The sequence below is a fragment of the Bufo bufo genome, chromosome 1 (genome assembly GCF_905171765.1).
Source record: "Bufo bufo chromosome 1, aBufBuf1.1, whole genome shotgun sequence".
NCBI classification, from domain to species: Eukaryota; Metazoa; Chordata; class Amphibia; order Anura; family Bufonidae; genus Bufo; species Bufo bufo.
In genome coordinates this window covers 153,764,211-153,780,960 of record NC_053389.1, presented here as the reverse complement: position 1 = coordinate 153,780,960, position 16,750 = coordinate 153,764,211, and the positions used below count along the sequence as shown (strand labels likewise).

General features: G+C 44.7%; 1 protein-coding gene across 4 annotated transcripts in view; it reads right to left on the bottom strand.

Moving 5' to 3' along the window:
• CLSTN1 (calsyntenin 1) overlaps positions 1 to 16,750 on the bottom strand; it is a 97,714-nt gene that overhangs the window by 49,196 nt on the left and 31,768 nt on the right. For 2 of the 4 annotated variants that reach the window (XM_040430897.1, XM_040430914.1), the window contains exons 2-4: positions 15,955 to 16,077; positions 3,878 to 3,907; positions 286 to 481 (exon numbers count right to left, since the gene is read on the bottom strand). In XM_040430897.1, the coding sequence (XP_040286831.1) occupies positions 286 to 481; positions 3,878 to 3,907; positions 15,955 to 16,077 (349 nt within the window). The remainder of the gene's footprint in view (positions 1 to 285; positions 482 to 3,877; positions 3,908 to 15,954; positions 16,078 to 16,750) is intronic. The other 2 variants (XM_040430906.1, XM_040430922.1) reach the window with 1 other exon arrangement.

The window sequence follows — 16,750 nt, the reverse complement described above, 5'->3', positions numbered from 1 at the left end:
AAATGGAGATAAAGTAGTGGACAGATATGACTTATCAAGAATCCACTCCTAGTTTTGGCTTCAAAAAGTGCACCAAAAAACCTGAACGTGTGGCTGTACCCTAACTTTCAAGTGACAGCTGCAGTGCTCAAGACCGAGTACAAGTCATGTTACTGCTTTGGACTATAGCTCTACCTTGATCGTTAAAATCCATCAAAAGTGTTACAAAAAGGTCTTGGTGTAGCTCCAGCCTATAGATCATACAACAATTTGTTCTTCCCTTTCCCAGAACATTGGCGATCTTACTTGTGGGATTTTTTGACGTTTGAGCCATCTGGTCCTTTGCCACAGTCATAGGCTTGAATGGTAAAAGTGTAGTCCTTCTGTAATTCACAGTCCAGCTTCTCCGTGGAGCGAATCACACCCTCCCCAGTGGATTTGTCCACCACCATGGCCTCGAATGGCACATCCTGGTCGTGAATTTTAAAGCCACAGATCTCCCCTGGCAACATCACATGCAAACAAACGAAGGGGGGGGAAAGAGAGGGAGGAAAAAAAAAAATTACAAACCGAAATTTGCTTACATTTAAACCATTTCACTGCCCGTGTCCTCCTTGAAATTGGGCAGCCGAGCAAAGAAAGGGTCAATATCGTGCACACAGTGGGGTAGAAATATCAACACAGGATATAGAGACATAACGAAAAGAATAAATAAAATATGACTATTTGGCAGCCAGGGGGTGGTGAGGGTCTGTGGACAAGGCAGAAGCACTGTGCCTTAATAGATAGGGTGAAGTCCGGGTACTGCTGTTAACAGAAGCAGGTGCCTGCCTTTCAAGCAATTCAGTATCTGGCATCCATTCATGCAGGAATATGTAGAGAACAAAAAATATATATATAAAAATATATGTAGACAGGCATTTCACAGGAGTACTTGAGATATACACTTAAAAAAAAAAAAAAAGAACAGAACAGAAAAAAAAAAAAACTGAAAAAATGGCATGCAGCCGAGGCGGCTGGTGGGCTCACACCAGGTCTCTGCCAAGCAAGTGGGCAATGCTTTTTTTTTTAACCAGTGCAGAAGGTTCTAATGCAGAGGGGTGAGACATGAGGCAGCTTCAGCACCACAGTTTCGAGGAAATTCTATGACCAAGAAAATTGGTTGCATGGGCCGGGATAAAAAGAGAGTAATAAGATGAAGTCTTCCTGTGCAATGAACCTGGCTAAAATTAGGGAATCAAATGCAAAAAAATTCATGGGGAAAAATAGAAATATCTGTAGCTCAGACATCCATTTCAAGAGCCTGGCCGAGAAATACACCTTTCATAAAGTTAGGGGTGTGTGGACTCTATATATAGGGATGTGCATGACCCTGTGAGCAGCTCTACGCAGATACTCAGACTCGTCGTCTGCGGCCTCGTCGTCACGCTCATAGAAATGTTAAACAACTGGCAGTGTTATGTGGGCCCCTGTGTGCTACTTATATGTGCCATAATAATGTCACTTGCTTATAAACCTGCATAAGTCCTGCATGCGCTCATCCCCGCCATGACAGGCACGGAAATTCTAGTAATAATAATCTGTAGCACCAATATATCCTGCAGCGTTTACTACAAGACTTAAACTACAAATCATGCACTATCGCAGGAGCGGACTGGGAACATAAAGTGGCCCTGGAAAACCTAAAAGTGGCCCCATATTGTAGGCGAGGCCAGCAACACTGTAGTGCATTGCTGTCCTGAGGATGGCGATACAGTTTAATTCAGGAAGGCTTCTGTGGCGAGTGGCCAGGTGCATAAGTATCTGATACTCCTAGCATTAATTACTGCGAGAGAGCTTCAGATCGTCATGTACCTGAGGACCGCTCGGCCTGCAACCTGTACGGTCTATGGCCAGTTGGTGTTAGCATAAAACATCAAGACTTGTAAGCCAGTAACAGCTGAAGATGCAGCAATATAGAGAGTGCTTATATGCCCTCATGATGATGAGCCCCATTGTAGAGCCAAGTCATCTGATAAATATTGCTTATATCCAGTATCCACATCCTGTACATGCCGAAGGAGGGAGAAGACTGGATAGGCCATCAATAGTAAAATCCTTGACAACCCCTTTAAGGAGCAGAATCTGGCAGAATTAAAGTTCCTATTATCACTACTCCTGATAATTACTAACCCAGCCCCTACTTAGTGCTGTCAGGAGTTTAGCATGGTCAGAACTGCTTCCAGATTCCCTTTAATGTTTAATATGCTAAGCTTAACCTGCAATTTGTAATTGTTGGGTCCTGCAGATAATGGACAAGGGCACAGAATAAGAAATGTAGGGTAGGTGCTGTAATATATGATAGACAGAGGTGAATATTGTGGGAAATGGTACTGGTGCAGTATGGATAATTATACATTGAGACAGTCACGATGTGGTCCTAATACTGGTGCAGTATGGATAATTATACATTGAGACAGTCACGATGTGGTCCTAATACTGGTGCAGTATAGATTGTGATACAGAGAAATGGGCACTGTGTGGTCCTAAGGCTGGCTCAGGAGCAATATGGATATAGAATGATTGTCACTGCGTGGTATAGTATGGGATGGCCTCTGTGTGGTTCTGATGTAAGTATACAATAGGCATAGAGGGCCTGGTCACACTGGGGTCCCAAGTGTAGTATGGATAAATGTACTGAGGGCTAAGCTGTGTCCCCTCAGTATTGGTAAGGTAAGTACTGACGCTCAGTCCTCATGAGCCAGATAAAAGTAAAATAACCACCTTAAAAAGCATCTGTCAGCACAATCAACCCTATTATACCCGGTATACAGGGTTGATCATGCTGATAAAAACATGATGACAGTAAGATGCCCTATTAATGAAAAAAATGGATTTGTATTCATATGCAAATAAGCCTACTTGAGCACAGAAGAGCCGGACAGAGCCCTCGGAGCAACAGGGCTTTAGTCCTCCTGAATTGAGAGTTAGAATTATGGTGTAGCCCAGTCTCCTTACACCTGCGCAGTGTGTCTCATTTTTGGCGCTTACGCAGTGCATATTCTGCATTCTCTAAGTAGCGTCAATTCCCATTGAGAAAGCACCGAGAACCTGACAACTTGAGCATGCACTGTGTCTCCTGGTCTCGGCGCTGCTTGGAGAGCAGCAGAAGATCCACTGTGCAAGTACTGAAACCAGGAGAACAGCGCAGACAAAAGACGACAGGTCTTGGAGCTTACTCAGTGGAAATCTGTGCTCCTTGGAGAGCAACAGAAGATGCACTGCTCAAGCGCCAAGATAGGGGCACACAGCGCAGAAGTAAAAAGACTGGGTTACACCAGAGGGCTAGCCTTGTCAATCCAGGGGAAGTGGGGAGCGACGAAAGCTCTAGAGTGTAACAAACTGGTGCTTTGAGGACTCTGGATGGCCCCTCGGTGCTCTGGTAAGCTTTGTATATGAATAAAAATCTAGTTCTCTCATCAATGGGGAAACATACTGTTATAATTAGGGTGCCATTTTTATCAGCATAACTAAACCTACCAGGCTTGATCTTATAGGGTTGATCACGTTGACAGATGCTCTTTAAGTAAAAATCTCACTAGCAGAATGTTTCATCTTACTTTCCTGAAATGGATGTCTGACAGTTTGATATTTCTAACCAATGGGGGTTACATAGCAAATCATTTTGATTTCAAAATATAAATTAAAAAGTAACAAAAAAGAAACAATAAAAACAAAAGATTGTAAAAAAGGGATCAGAGTATCTTCTGTTTAACCCCTTCAGAGCCAGTGCTCAAAAGCAATATAAGCATTGCACATTGAATGGCACTGAAGGAGTCAAGTGCTGATTCCCCATTTTCAGAACCAAAAAGTTAGTAGGTTAATAAGTCATAAGAGGATAGAAAGAACCCGTTATCACCTTCTTTGGTGACTGTCACCTCAAAACTCTCTAAAGGGAGAAAAGATAAACCTGTGTCAGTAATTGGGGAGAGAAACACACAACCAGTCTTGTATTACAATTGCTTACTCAAGCCTCAATTTGCAGCCAGTATACCTGCCATGTCGTCTGCTGCTAAAGAGAGCGGAATGGGAGAAAAAGTAACACAATATCTGTCATGTAGACAATGTGCGCTGCAAATAACGTTCCTGCCATTCATGGGAGGAAGCATCACATGCTATGTCAAAAAGGGTTCAAGTGCCCCTGTCACCAGACCATATGTGAGAAGGCTAAAGCTGCCGACAGACATTAGATCACATCGAGTTGTAATGGACAATTCCAACAATTTTTGCCACTTCAGGGAACATAGGGCCAAATGTACTAAAGAAAATGTGCAAGAATTCTGGAGCACTTGCTCACTGAGCCTCCGACGCAGCTATGAACAAAGTGAAGGAGGTTTTATTATTGAATTGAACTGGAGTGAGGTCCCCCTAGTGGTGGCTGCAGCAAGGCAGAACTTTGTCATTTCACTCTATAGGAAAGAGAAGCAGCTGGTGGTAAACTAAAGGCCCCTTTAGATGGGTTGATGCCCCGATAACTACTGGGAACAAACTAGAGATGGGACGGGGGATTCGTCGAATCCACGAATCCCTCGAATCTTGCTGGATTCGTGGACTCGAATCGAGACGTAATTTGCCTGAAACGAATCCGACGAATCTCTGGTGGGAGGGACTGGGAGGCGGAGCTGGGGGCCGGTGCGTTCACTGTGCTCCGGCCCCTCCGCTCCAGTAGTTATATAATGTATAATTGTGATTAATAATCATGCTGCCCCCTCTGTGTGTAGTATTACATTGAATAAATCTTACTTACAGCCGGCTACTGCTATCGTAAGAGGCCGGCCGGGCAGACGAGCGGCAGCGTCACTGACTGACGTCACCTGCTTGCGCCGCTTCATTCATAAAGCAGGCGGCTCAGGCAGGTGACGTCAGTCAGTGACGCTGCCGCTCGTCTGCCCGGCCGGCCTGTTATGATAGCAGTAGCCGGCTGTAAGTAAGATTTATTCAATGTAATACTACACACAGAGGGGGCAGCATGATTATTAATCACAATTATACATTATATAACTACTGGAGCGGCAATGGGGGGGTGTCTGTGGATGACACTGTTAAGGGGTGGGTGGTGGGTCTGTGGATGGCACTGTTATGGGGTGGGGGGGGGGGTCTGTGGATGGCACTGTTATGGGGTGGGGGGGTCTGTGGATGGCACTGTTATGGGGTGTGGATGGCACTGTTATAGGATGGGGGGTCTGTGGATGGCACTGTTATGGGGTGTGGGGTCTGTGGATGGCACTGTTATGGGGTGGGGGGGTCTGCACTTGATACTGGCACATGATTAGGGGGGCATCTATGGGGACACTTACTGGCACATTATTGGGTGGCACTGTGGGGGCATCTACTGAGGCCACAAAGAAGGGGTATTTTATATGGGGGGCTCTGTGTGGTACTAGTATTATCAGGGGTAGTTTCTGCAGTATAGTATTGGGGAGCACAGCGGCACAGTATTGGGGGTGTTAGGATGATTTGTCCAGAAGATGGGAGGATGATGGAAAAGTAGTAAACTAAGATTCAATTTTTTTTGTCAAGCTGCAGAGATGAAAAATGGCTGAAAACTGGTGTCTGGTCTGAAGGTCTGAAAGGAGAAGATGAGGAAAGAGAACATCTACAAGAGACGTCACTGGATGTAAGAGGTATGTGGCTGTATTACCCTGTATGTTTTGTAGTGATAGGAGCAGGGGTCATCGCGGTCATATAGGGTGCGACCGTGACTGGGAGGTGGAGGTTCAGACAAACTGACGCCGTCTGACTTTGTTTCTTACACCGTGCGTTCACACAATTATGTACAGGATTCGTAGGATTCGAGATTCGAAAGATTCGATATATTCGAGAACCTTTTCGGATTCGGATTTGGATTCGAAAAAATTTGGATTCGTCCCACCTCTAGAACAAACCAAACGCTCCCAAAAATTTCCAGATTGTGAGCAGAAGTGAGACCTGCATTTACATGCAGCAATTGTCCCCTCTGTATAGGGATGAATGATCACTTCTGCGATCATTTGTTTTCCATAAGTATTCGTTGATTTCTGGCAGAGGATCCCTGTTTACACAGGGCGATGTACTGCTGGCAAATGATTTTATGTACTGCATAAAAGATGCAATCACTTGTACAACAGCTGCTCCACGGCACATGGGGCAATAATTGGGAACAGGCGTTCGTTATAATGCTCATGCCCAATAATGGCCCCATGAGGGGGGGGGGGGGGGGGGGGGGGCTGGCACTCTGCTATTCTGGAGTAGCTCCATCCAATGTGTAGTGGACAGAGCTGGTTACTGCAGCGCTGCTTCCACTGAATTAATCTGAGCAGCAGTGCAGTAACCTCTCTATCCACTACACACCGGACAGAGCGGTGTAGTACCAGCTGATCGGTGGGGGCGCAGGGTGTCGGACCCCCGACCATCAGATATAAATGGCCTATCCAGAGGATGGGCCATCAAAATCACGGGAAAACTCCTTTAACTTTTCAGGGGCTCATTCATGTGCAGAAGACAGACAAAAGGACAATTATCATCTGACAAGTATTCAGGGGTGCTGGCCAAATATATGGTGGTCCATAAGACAAGAGACTAATGTCTATGGTCAGCTAATCTAGTGTAGACTACAAAAAGGAACTCATGGTGACAGGCGAACTTTAGAAATGAAATAAAACATTTTTCAATGGTCTGCGTTAAGATGACAAGTCAAACCTCTGCATTCAATAGAACAATGTAGAATATTATTTAACAGATAGTAATAAATCAGCATAAAGAATCATCTAAAAACAGGCAACTGTCTTCTTTTCATGGGAGACGGTGACAAACCGTTCACGTGTACCTGTGGAAAGAGGTGCAGCACTTCGTCCAATTAACATCTACAGAACAAACATGTGACACTTCGGGGGCAAGAGGTTAATCTGCGCTTCCTGTGATCATGCAAGCGAGTGGGACCCTTGCTCTGGCAAACAAATAGGTTCATTATGTTGACTGGATTACGAGTCGATTTGAAGGGAGCAGAGGCCCCCTCCGCAGCAAACTGCTAAACTGTAGTTTATGACAAATATGATTTTTTAGGGAAGGTCGTTAAGGTAGAGGACTGAAATGTACAAGGAGGGCTACCGACAGCAGAAGATGGCTACTTGGTCAGATCACATTTCTGTATTCCCAAAAGAGAAGAAAACCGTATAGCAGTATTAAAAGGAGTTGTGCCCTCTCCACAGGAAAGAGGAAAAGTGTTTGATGCTGGGGTCCGATCTCTGGTACCCCCAAGCAATCACAAGAATGGGGGTCTGCAAGTGCTGCTGAACTATCCCATAAGAATGGATTGGTGATGTCCACTTCTCCATTTACTTCTATGGCACTGTGGCAAGAACTGTACTCAGCAGTCCCATAGAAGTGAATGAAGCGGTGGACATGCATGCACACCACTGCCAAATTTACATGGGGAACTGTGGCAACACAAATGGACCCCCATTCTAGTTATACAGAGTCCTAGCAGTTGTACCCCAGCATTCAAACCCCTATTCCCAGGGGATGTGTCATTAGTAACACAACCCCTTTAAATGTGTACTGGAATATTCCCATAGTAATCAGTGAAGCAAACGTAGATTTGGGAGTGTTTGGCATATATTTGACAGATTTAGATCGGGTCCTATATAACACCATGCTACCGCCTCGTTGCACCCTGGATAATACAGCATTTGTATGGAAGCAATAACGCAATGAAACAGATAGCTGCAGGCGTGTTTCTTCTATATTACTCTCTGCACTAAGAAAGCTTCAGATAATTGGGTTCCATTAAAGTCCACCGTGGATTCTCCTAGCATTGAGCAGAACATGAAGCGGTGCATTTATGGGCATTTCGGCTGCAGGGAAGACCGTTTTTCACATTTTTCCCCCCTCTGGACACATTATACAATGCACGTCTCAGAAGCACAGCACTGCCAGATGGCACACACCGTTCTTCAGGTATACAAATGCAGCACAGCTTTCTCTGTCACCATGATTCTGGGTTAATATCTGCAGTAATACATGATCAGTACTGCACATATGGAGTCGAGATTGCCATTTTTTTTTTTCCTACTGCCCTCGTTCTCCCGCTGTCAGCGCTCAAAGCTGCACCGAAAAACACTGTGCTCAGGACGGACTGGGAACTTGCAGTGGCCCTGGAAAAAAAACGAAAAGTAACCCCAATGTTTTAGATGGGTCCAAATTGACAAGGTGGGGCAACCCAATTAGACGGGGCCAATACAAGTCATCAGCCTGTGCGTCAGATAAAACTAACACTTAGGCCTCATGCACACGACCGTTGTGTACATCTGCGGCCATTGTTCCGTTTTCCGTTTTTTTCCGCTGACCCATTGACTTTCAATGTGTCCGTCGAAAAATCGGAAAATGCACCGTTTGGCATCCGCGTCCGTGTTTCCAGTCCGTGAAAAAAATAGGACCTGTCCTATTTTTTTCCCAGACAACGGTTCACGGACCCATTCAAGTCAATGGGTCCGTGAAAAATCACGGATGCACACAAGATTGTCATCCGCGTCCGTGATCCGTGTCCGTTTTTTCCTATCATTTCAAAGGCAAACTTGACTTAGATTTTTTTTTTCATTTTTTATGTCCGTGGATCCTCCAAAAATCAAAGACCCACGGAAGAAAAAACGGACACGGATCACAGAACTACGGATCCCGTTTTTGCGGACAGCAAAAAAAAAAACGGTTGTGTGCATGAGGCCTTAAAGGGAAATGGTCACCAGGATCTTGGACTATTAGGCTCCATTCACACGTCCGCAAATGGGTCCGGGTGCAGACCCATTCATTTTCTATGGGGACGGAATGGATGCAGACAGCACACAGTGTGCTGTCCGCATCCGCATTTGCAGAGCGTGGCCCCGATCTTTGGGTCCGCAGCTCCGCAAAAGATAGAACATGTCCTATTCTTGTCCGCAGCTTGCGGACAAGAATAGGCATTTCTATAGGGGTGCCGGGCGGGTGTGTTGCGGATCTGCAATTTGCGGGTCTGCATCACACCACGGACGTGTGAATGGAGCCTGAACTGTAGTAATATATGAGTAGTACTACAGATAAGGAGTAGGGATGAGCGAGCTTGTGTTCGGGTTATCTAAGAATTCAGTTATGGATTCCACTACCACGGACCATAACTTATGGTCCGTGGTAGCGGAATCCAAAACGGAATACTTAGATAACCCGAACACAAGCTCGCTTATCCCTACTCCTTATCTGTAGTACTACTCATATATTACTACAGTTAATAGTCCAAGATCCCGGTGACAATTTCCCTTTAAGTGTTTGTTTTATCTGACGCACAGCCTGACACTTTTAAAGGACTCCACCAAAATGCCACACCGGATTGTCATTCAGACACACCGCTCAGAGCTGGGTTTTGTTTACCGGAATACTAATAAACCGCGGTGGAGACGCTTCCACCACCAGTCACCTTGATATACATGTATGAGCAGCTAACAGCCTTTGGCAGCTGCCTGCTATAAAAAAAAATTCCTGTCTTGTGCAATTAAAGTCTGAAGTCAACTCCCGTCTGATAAAACATTATTAGAAGTGACGGCCAGGCTCACCGAAGCGCTCATACAGAAATGATTCCTGTGCGACCATCACAAGCCAAACGGCTGGATGACAACCTCCTGGACGTTAATGGAAACTCTACATTACAACGCTATATTTAAAGGGCCGTGACAATGGAGTTAATAAGTAGCAATAGATGTAATATCCCACCAAAAATGCTGTACAAGTATAAAAGGAAGCATGTTTGGGGCATATGAATATGAGTGACACTATTAACACATTACCGCCTCTTCCATTGTGTGGTCTCTTGCAAGTTTCATTTTAATGTGCTTTCCATCAGTTCCCAAGAACAACCCAGACCAGATGTTACAGATCATATGCAGGGTTCTCCATTGTAAGAAGGGGAAATTGGTGTGAAAAAGACAAGACACGGCTTCCTACTAACAAGGAGGCCATTCTGAGACTGGGTCTGTAACCCTGCCTTGTATGGGGAAGGCACAATCTGCTGGTGGGCTTTATCTGCTCCCGGGAGAGACCCAGCGTAGGGAGGAGGACGGTGGGCACATGCATCAGTGCTATCAAGAGGACAGCTTCAAAGGGGGTAGAGCCGGAGCCATGACCTCATTGTGTGGATGATAATATGTGGGGGTGAACTGCAATTATTAGCAGAGTAAATAAAAGCCAGACATGGAGGTAGGTGGGGGTCTTAATAGTCCCTCCGAGACTCAAGTGCTAATAAAACAAGTACACACTCGCCAATAATGCTGCCGAATCTCGCCTTCTGAATATTAACCCTTAATTCTCCACTACATGAAGAACAGGGAAAGCTGCTCTATCCAGTATGGTAGAGGGGAGGGATGAAGACCCTACGTGGAAGAACTGAGCTCGAGCCTACATGAAGAATCCGGCTGCATGCGAGGTAGATGCTACAGTGAACAGACAAAGAAGTTCAAAGCGGCCATCTTGACTATGCTAATACCTCTGCAGGTTGTGAAAGAGGGCAGCTTCAGTTCCTCCTCCAAACCAGAACTGTACAGGCAAACATCTTAATTTCAGGGCAAAAATTGCCCCAAGTGCTGCATGCCAAGGTCGCAAGATAAGGTGTGCAGGACACATAAAAACAGAGGCCCAGATGTACTAATGTGTCTGCGCCAAAAATCTGCCTAAAAAGTGGCGCAAATTGGTTTCTACACTTTTTTACAACATTCTCAACAAGGGGTGTAGCTTAGCAGAAAGAAACGGAGCTCCGCTGCAAAAGGGCAGGGCCCAAGGCGCACCATAACTGCAAGCCAACCTATTGCTGGTACAGAGTCGGAGAGCAGTGTCTCTCCCTGCACCAGATTTCTCCTCCAGCCTGAGCCCCTGTGATAAATCTGGTGCTGGTCTAGACAGTCTAAGCTTACGCCATCTACAGGATTAGTAAATCTGGGCCAGAGTCCTTTAGGGACTTGGGCCCTATAGTATGAGAGATGAATGGAATTCATATGTGTTGAGATGGGTCACAGTTTTCTTAAAATGTCTACAATGTACAAATCTTCAGGAAAATTACATTGGGTGAGCAATGAATGGAAAAATGGCAACACATACAAAACTGAATAAAAAATACAGACGTCTGGACTGGGAAGGGAAAATAAATGAGGAAAGAGAGCAAAGCGTTAAATGTTGCAGCGTTTATAAAGCATTGAGTTTATTCCCGCTGCTGGGTTTCCACCAACAAAGAGCATAATAATGTAAAGGAGGAGATGGCGAAATGAGGCACCGGGTCCCTGGCGAGATACGGGAGCCTTTGATTCTCGGATCACATGTTCCAGCCTGCAGTAAGGCAGGCAATAATGTAGCCTCATTGAAATTCCAGCCACGGGTTCCCTTCCGCTGCCAGCAAGTTCTCAAAGTCCTTTCCTCGTTCACTTCAAGGAGGTCGCCTTTCAGTCCTTTTAGAAATGCTAAATCCGAATCACCTATGAGCTTTAGGAGGTGGCTGAGCAGAATCCGTAAGATGTAAAAAATACAAATAACCTCACTGCGAGACTTCTCCGCAAACATTTCTGTGCACCACTGCTAGGCATTCAGTTGGACACATCACAGTAAATCTGTGTGGATCACCCTGATATGACAGCAATGTTTTCCCATGGGAAAACATTTCGACCGTCCCAAAAACCAGGTTGTTGTAATTGTATTACCATCATTATAGTCACGGCAAACGCTCATGGTTTTGTGTATTACTGGAAGATCCCGCAAATCCCCTGGAGTAATCCCCTCACGCTTAAAATGTAAGTTTACGTAGCAGCTTACTATGGGTACTGCGGAGGAGAGGAGTAGAACTGTAGTAATGGGTGTGACAGCGGGGGTATGTTCAAGGGGACCAAAATATTCTGTGTGGGTAATTCAATATTGCAGCTTTATATAAATCGGCCTGCACAGCACCAAAATACACCGTCTCTGCTCACCCCACCTGTCTTATGGGAATTCAGATGCATTTGCCCATCTGTAAAATGAACACAAACCGATTAAAAATACTAAATTTAAATGGCTGCATTCTTCACAATGGTGCTGCAAAATCGTGATATATGAATGTGGAAGAGGAAAGAGACTGAATCCAGCAAAATAAGAATGTAATGTACAAATCTAGAGCAATAGAAAAGAAAACCCTCTGTATAGGCCCTGATCTAATAGAGCCACAACATAACAGCTCGTTGTGCCTGCGGCTATTACACTGCATATTCATATCACAAATATTTCCAGAAGAACTCCACATGACATCTGTGTACTGCAGCCAGTCCATCTATCTCATTCCACTAGCAGCATGGATTGTGGACATAGAAATGATGGTGTGAGGGCTCAGTAATGGACCAAGAAAGATGAAATGCCAACTCATTACACCATGGGAATGTCCCATGTTCTGCATGGAGATTGTCACCTAAGTTCACATCGGTGGTGGAGGTTTTCGTCAGGAGCCCCTGTTGCAGATTTTGGGGAAAGACAGACACACCGCTGCAGAGGTGTTTTCTCTGGCGGCATGCCGGTATTCCGACTGGAAACCTGATGGACCCCATTACAGTCAATAGAAAAGGTAATGTGCCGGTGTCTGGCAGATGCCACATCCAGCGATTCACGTATTCTATTTCTTTGCCAGAAGAAAGTACTGGATTTTGGGTGCATATGTGAACCTAATCTGCCCTGTACAGCAGCGCAGCGTTCTACACAATCTGTGGGTAGGGATGAGCGAACTTGTGTTTTCAAGTACAAGGTTCGTGTTATCTAAGAATTCCGTTATGGATTCCTCTACCACGGACCATAAGTTATGATCCGTGGTAGTGGAACCCATAACGGAATTTTTTGATAATGTGAACCTTGCACGCCAAACTTGAAAACAAAAGTTTGCTCATCCCTAGCTGTGAGCCATTTCTTCTGGTCTTTGATGAAGATCTTCTCCAACAGAAGTAAAGCTTTTAGTGGTATACATGCCAGAAAGGTTTTGACGGAAGCCTCTGATTTATTGATTATATACACACAAATATACATAATGTATGGGAATAGGTTTTTCGACCACGTCCGTCTGTAGGGGAAAGCACAGGAGATTACACGCTCCTTTACAGGGTTAAAAAACGGTATGTCAACGCATTATGGACCAGCACATGCCAAAAGGGCACTGCTCTTGAAATATGTTTGATGCGTTGGGGCATATGGATACATTCTGCATGTGCTCAGATAGTTTTTTCTTCACAGGCATTATAAGTAAAAGCTAAATGTGAAAGTAGCATAATAGAGAAATCAGATGTAGAATATTTGGACAAAATCTCTCTGGGAGCTGTATTATATCTCTGTACATCTGAGAGCTTACAAAGCCAAAAATACAGTTACGTGCATGAGGCCTTATGGCTCATTTTATACTCCCAGCTGCATCCCAGCACAGAGAAGGAAACCTCGGTGTGATCTGCATCGGGGACAGGGATGGATATGAGAGAATACAATCTGCTCTGGAATATATTAGTACTATTGTATTGCTGAGAATCCTGTTCACAGCGGCACTTAATGGTATACTGCTACCAAAAACAAATACACTATATCAGGTTCAGATACTCTTTAAAAAGAGACTACACATAGCACTTTAAGGCTACTTTCACAATGGCGTTTTGGCTTTCCTTTTGCGAGATCCGTTCAGGGCTCTCACAAGCGGTCCAAAACGGATCAGTTTGCATTCTAATGCATTCTGAATGGAAAAGGATCCACTCAGAATGCATCAGTTTCGTCTCCGTTCCGTCTCCATTCCGCTTGCAGCGTTTTGGTGTCCGTCTGACGAAACTGAGCCAAACAGATCCGTCCTGACACACCATGTAAGTCAATGGGGACGGATCCGTTTTCTCTGACACAATAGAAAACAGATGCGCCCCCCATTGACTTTTAATGGTGTTCAAGACGGATCCGTCATGGCTATAGAAGACATAATACAACCAGATCATGAGGGATGCATGAGGTTGTATTATTGTAACGGAAGCGTTGACGGATCCGCAAAAAAAAAATGCTAGTATAAACGTAGCCTAAGAATAGTAAAATAATTAAGTACATTTATTAAGGGAATAAGGATAATTAGGCAAATGTATGCTTCAACTACTATATATAAGAAGTAAACGTTCTGGACAAACAGGTGGTGGAGAGAACATGACAAACAGCAGCAGTATGCCGATTGTAGACACGCACAGTCCCATCCACATCCAGAGCCCTATCTGGAACACTCCTCCATTCCCACCACGTAGCCTGATCTGCTGAGAGGAGATGTATGCAGGCCACAGAGACGTGTCCGATGTGGTGAGAGGCTGCTAAGCAGATTAACATGTCTGTGCAACAGGATCTGGCATAGAAACATTTCAGCCATAGTTAATGGACTTTTCACAATTTACACTCAACAAAACCACCTACTGGAGAAGGCCGGACAATGCCTCGGCTATTTGTTCTGTGGGGGGAGGTACAGAACAAGGCCATATTGTTTACTAGTGTGACATGAAAGGCCCTGCTGATTCAACTCTTTGGGAATGTGGTCTCTGCCGCCGTCACACATTTCTATGGGGCAGAAATTCATACTGTGTATCCAGGAATTGCTCATGAGTCTGGTATGTCCTCCAGAACATTGATGGGAGCGCTGCAGCAAACTAATGACTCCCTCTCAAAATAAAGTGTTCATCTACCACATTCAAATAAAGTTTGTTTGGATTTTTTTTTCTTTATTTTATTATCCATGGGCTGACAATGGAATATAAAAGTATTAAAGGGACTTCTTAGTTTTAGATAAATAAAGCACTGTATATTAGAAACGTGTAGAGCTTTTTGTAATATACTTTGTGTTTCAATTCCTCACCGTTTGAAAAAACTCTGCTTGCTGTGCATGGAAACATTTATCTAATGCTTTGATCCCTGACCTGTATGAATGTAGACTTTGTGAAGTGCATGCCGCCGCCACCACCACCACAAATGAGGATCTTTTTGGAAGCTACATATAGTTTTCTCTTTGATTGAAATTTAAAAATCACCCTTTTAGGGTGCATTCACACGACCGTATGCATTTTGCAGTCTGCAAAATGACATCCGTGTTGCATCTGTTGTAACAATGCCAATCCTTGTCCGCAAGACGGGGCTATGGAATGGACATATGGATGCGGACAGTACATGGTGTGTTGTCCACATTTTTTGCGAACTCATTGAGATGAATGGGTCTGCATCCTATCCGGAAAAAAACGCAGATCGGATGCGGACCAAAGATACGGAATGGGGCCTTATTGTCATGCACTAACAGTAATACATGAGGTCAGACAGTAGTAATCGATCCAGGAACAGTATTAGGATTAACAGAGACTTGTAATACTGCGACATAACACAAGCACACAGATATGGCTGGCCCTTCCACGTGCCTTGTACGAATAAGGAGAGAATCCAGATAAGATTATATGAACAATTTGCTAACAAACGGAGTGGAACAATTCAGGAACTGCTTCCCCGCTCAGTGGCGTGGTGCTGTCTGGCAGGGGGGCCTCACAAACCCAAGGGCTAGAAAGCCAATGAAGCAGAACGCTCAGCAGCCCAATGTGATCGCTCTGTACGAAAGGGGCACAGCGGCAAAGGAGTTGATGTGTGTGGACGGTACGCCAGGCCAAATGCTAAGGTCCATCACTGCTGGTTAGCAAAGTTCAGCATTAAACATTCTGATTTCCTCTAGTGGTACACATGTGCAGCACATTAGCCTAACACATTATGGAACAGGAAAGCAAGTCAGAAATCAGAGCAAACCTATAAATGTGGAAATTACAGAAGATAAAACCTTCTAGTGAACACGCTGTACGTTCAATAAAAATGACATCTGAGTGGAAAAGGAATCACAACCTCTCACAGGGCTGAAGGAAATATTACATAGGAGAAGGCAACCAGAGACAGGGCTCATACCTGCGTAACGTAGAGGAGCGTCTTTGTCTAGCGCTATGAGGGGAGGATCCAGCAAGACGGCATTGTCGTTTTCTGTTACTATCCCGTGGTACGTAGTTTCAATCCATGGCTTGTGCTTATTAACTACAGAGAAGGGGGAAACAGAGGAAAAAGAAAAACTGCAATGAGAAATCAGACACCAAGTAATGTGCACATAATATTAAAGCCTAGAATATTCACGTATATGTCTTTTTTAATATATATATATATATATATATATATACTGGTGGATGGTTTTTCTGGATATATTTTTAAAGATATCCCAAGTATTCTACTTCCTGTCCTGGCTCTTAAGGGGAACGGGTCACAAATGTTTTTCTGCCTGGTAAAACCAGATAGCTACACATATCCTTTTTTTTCCTAATCTGTAGATTTTTTTATTCTATTTCCTGAACATGATTATTGGGCCTGCCATCTTGCCTGAGCTGCTCTTACCAGCTGGACTGCACACCCTGCGGCCCACATACAGCCCCCAATGCCATTCTGTGCGGCCCCAGAATATGCTTGTCTGGGTCTTGGTGGCTATTCACGCGTATTTCCTATGTTAGGCAGAAGAGGAGTGGTGTGTGGTGGCCGGGACAGGCAAGAACTAATGCAGCACTGTGTAGACGTCTCTGGGCCACCTATAAATCAGCAGAATGAGGGTCTCTTGACCCTTGTGACGGACTTCAGAAAGAAGTACGTACATGTGATGGAGAGGTGACTATACATGAGGCCGGCTATCTTCATTGTAGTTTATGGGAGTAGTAAACCATGA